This window comes from Cebus imitator, unplaced genomic scaffold (assembly GCF_001604975.1).
Source record: "Cebus imitator isolate Cc_AM_T3 unplaced genomic scaffold, Cebus_imitator-1.0 Scaffold348, whole genome shotgun sequence".
NCBI lineage: Eukaryota > Metazoa > Chordata > Mammalia > Primates > Cebidae > Cebus > Cebus imitator.
In genome coordinates this window covers 356,958-359,272 of record NW_016107663.1, presented here as the reverse complement: position 1 = coordinate 359,272, position 2,315 = coordinate 356,958, and the positions used below count along the sequence as shown (strand labels likewise).

Sequence of the window (2,315 nt, the reverse complement as noted above, 5' to 3'; positions counted from 1 at the left end):
AAAAAAAAAAAAAAAAAAAAAAGCCTTGGAATAATAATAATAATAATAACAACAATGTTGGTAGAATGGTAGTAGCAAAATTAAAAATGAAAATTAATGATAATTGGAATTGGATGTGTAGTTAGCTGGTTGGGAACATAAGTATCTTCTGAGAAACTTGCCATTGGAGGAGCACGTCTGTCTCGGAGTCAGCCGTATTTTATTTGGGGCCAAGAACAAAAATAAACTGACCGTGATCAGTAGGACTTCAGCACCTTCTATTGTCCTGCAGTTAACTCTTTATGTATCCCAGGAGTATCCAATCTTTTGGCTTCCCTGGGCCATATTGGAAGAAGGATTGTCTTGGATCACACATAAAATACACTAACAGTGGCCAAGCACAGTGGCTCATGCCTGTAATCCCAGCACTTTGGGAGGCCAAGGCAGGCAGATCACCTGAGACGAGGAGTTCGAGACCAGCCTGGCCAGCATGGTGAAACTCTGTCTCTACTAAAGATACAAAAATTAGCTGTGTGTGGTAGCAGGCATCCATAATCTCAGCTACTTGGGAGGCTGTGGCAAGAAAATGACTTGAACCTGGGAGGCGGAGGTTGCAATGAGCCAAGATCATGCCACTGCACTGCAGCCTAGGTCACAGAGTGAGACTCCATCTCAAAAAAAAAAAAAAAAAAAGTTTACCTGATGTTAGCTCGGCTGCTGTGACAGAATACTGTAGACTAGTGGCTTAAACAACAGTTGTTTCTTTCTTGTGGTTCTGAGAGCCAGGAAGTCCAAGATCAAAGTGCTAGCAGATCCATGTCCGATGAGGCCCCTCTTCCTGGTGTAGAAATGGTAGGATTCTCTTTGTATACTCACATATGAGGGTGGGGAGAGCCAGTGATGTCTCTGCTTTTTTTATTTGAGCACTAATCTCATTCATGACTCCACCCCTCATGACCTAATTACCTCCCGAAGGGTCCTACTCCTAATACTGCCACATTGGGCGTTAGGATTTTAGGGGGACACATGTAGTCCATAACAATATCTAAAGCTGTATTTTCTTAGGCCGGGTGCGGTGGCTTAAGCCTGTAATCCCAGCACTTTGGGAGGCCGAGGCGGGTGGATCACAAGGTCAAGAGATCGAGACCATCCTGGTCAACATGGTGAAACCCCGTCTCTACTAAAACTACAAAAAATTAGCTGGGCATGGTGGTGCGTGCCTGTAGTCCCAGCTNTCTCAAAAAAAAAAAAAAAAAAAAAAAAAAAAAAAAAAAAAAACCAAAACAATATCTAAAGCTGTATTTTCTCATAATAACTAACTTTTATGTTTGGGACTTCTTTTAGGTTTAGCATGAGCTTTAACAGACATAATCTGAAATACTATGTGTTACCAAAAAAGCCTAAAAAGGTGGCATTTGATTGCCTAGAATGGATCAGAAAGCACTACCCATGTAAGTACAGCCATGTAATGAACTGTCTAGAAGTAACAAATGTCTTTTTAGTACCACAATAGGATATATAAAATTGCATATTAAACATTCCTTCTTGCACTGTGACAGCATTAACTTGCTATTTATAGAGCAGACTATTGTAGCCCTCTCAGTTCTAGGAATTGTAAAATCTCATTTAGTTTGATAACAAAAAATTCTAAAATATATATATGTGTATTAAATAGTCCCTCCTACACACGTATAACTTCTGGTTTCAGTGTCTTTCCTCAGGCTTCTATCAGGGTATGAATTAAAGAGCTTTTTGTTTTAGTGCCTTCTCCCAAGCCTGTCTACCTTTGAGTTATATTAACCCCAATGAGATTCTGAAATTCATAGTAGTTTTCCATGTAACCCCCTTTCCACTTTTCCATAGAGAATTTTTTTGGTATTTCTATTTTATGTTTTGGAAATTAGATGCATGCTTGTGTGGACAAATCAGACAATAGAGATCTACAAGAAAAAGTCGGTCATTTCCCTGTGCAGGCCCACCTCCCGCAGGCAGCTAATGTAAATAGCTTCACGTGTGTATGTAGACCTTTGGCTCATCCACAGAGAGATGACTTTTCTGTAATATCCTTTAATTTCTGTTTCTCAAAAGAACACACATAATAATAAGTCTAATACATGCCCATTAAAGAAAATTTAGATGACCAGACACTGGCTCAAAACTCCTGGGTTCAAGTGATTCTCCTGCCTCAGCCTCCTGAGTAGCTAGGATTACAGGTGCCTGCCATCACACCTGGCTAATTTTTTTTTTTTTTTTTTTTTGGGAGACGGAGTTTCGCTCTTGTTACCCAGGCTGGAGTGCAATGGCGCGATCTCGGCTCACCGCAACCTCCGCCTCCT

General features: G+C 40.5%; 1 protein-coding gene across 4 annotated transcripts in view; it reads left to right on the top strand.

The window, feature by feature from the left end:
- BLM (BLM RecQ like helicase) overlaps nt 1-2,315 on the top strand; it is a 93,977-nt gene that overhangs the window by 59,182 nt on the left and 32,480 nt on the right. For all 4 annotated transcript variants that reach the window (XM_037730506.1, XM_017506104.2, XM_017506103.2 and 1 more), the window contains one exon: nt 1,324-1,430. In XM_037730506.1, coding sequence (XP_037586434.1) covers nt 1,324-1,430 — 107 coding nt within the window. The remainder of the gene's footprint in view (nt 1-1,323; nt 1,431-2,315) is intronic.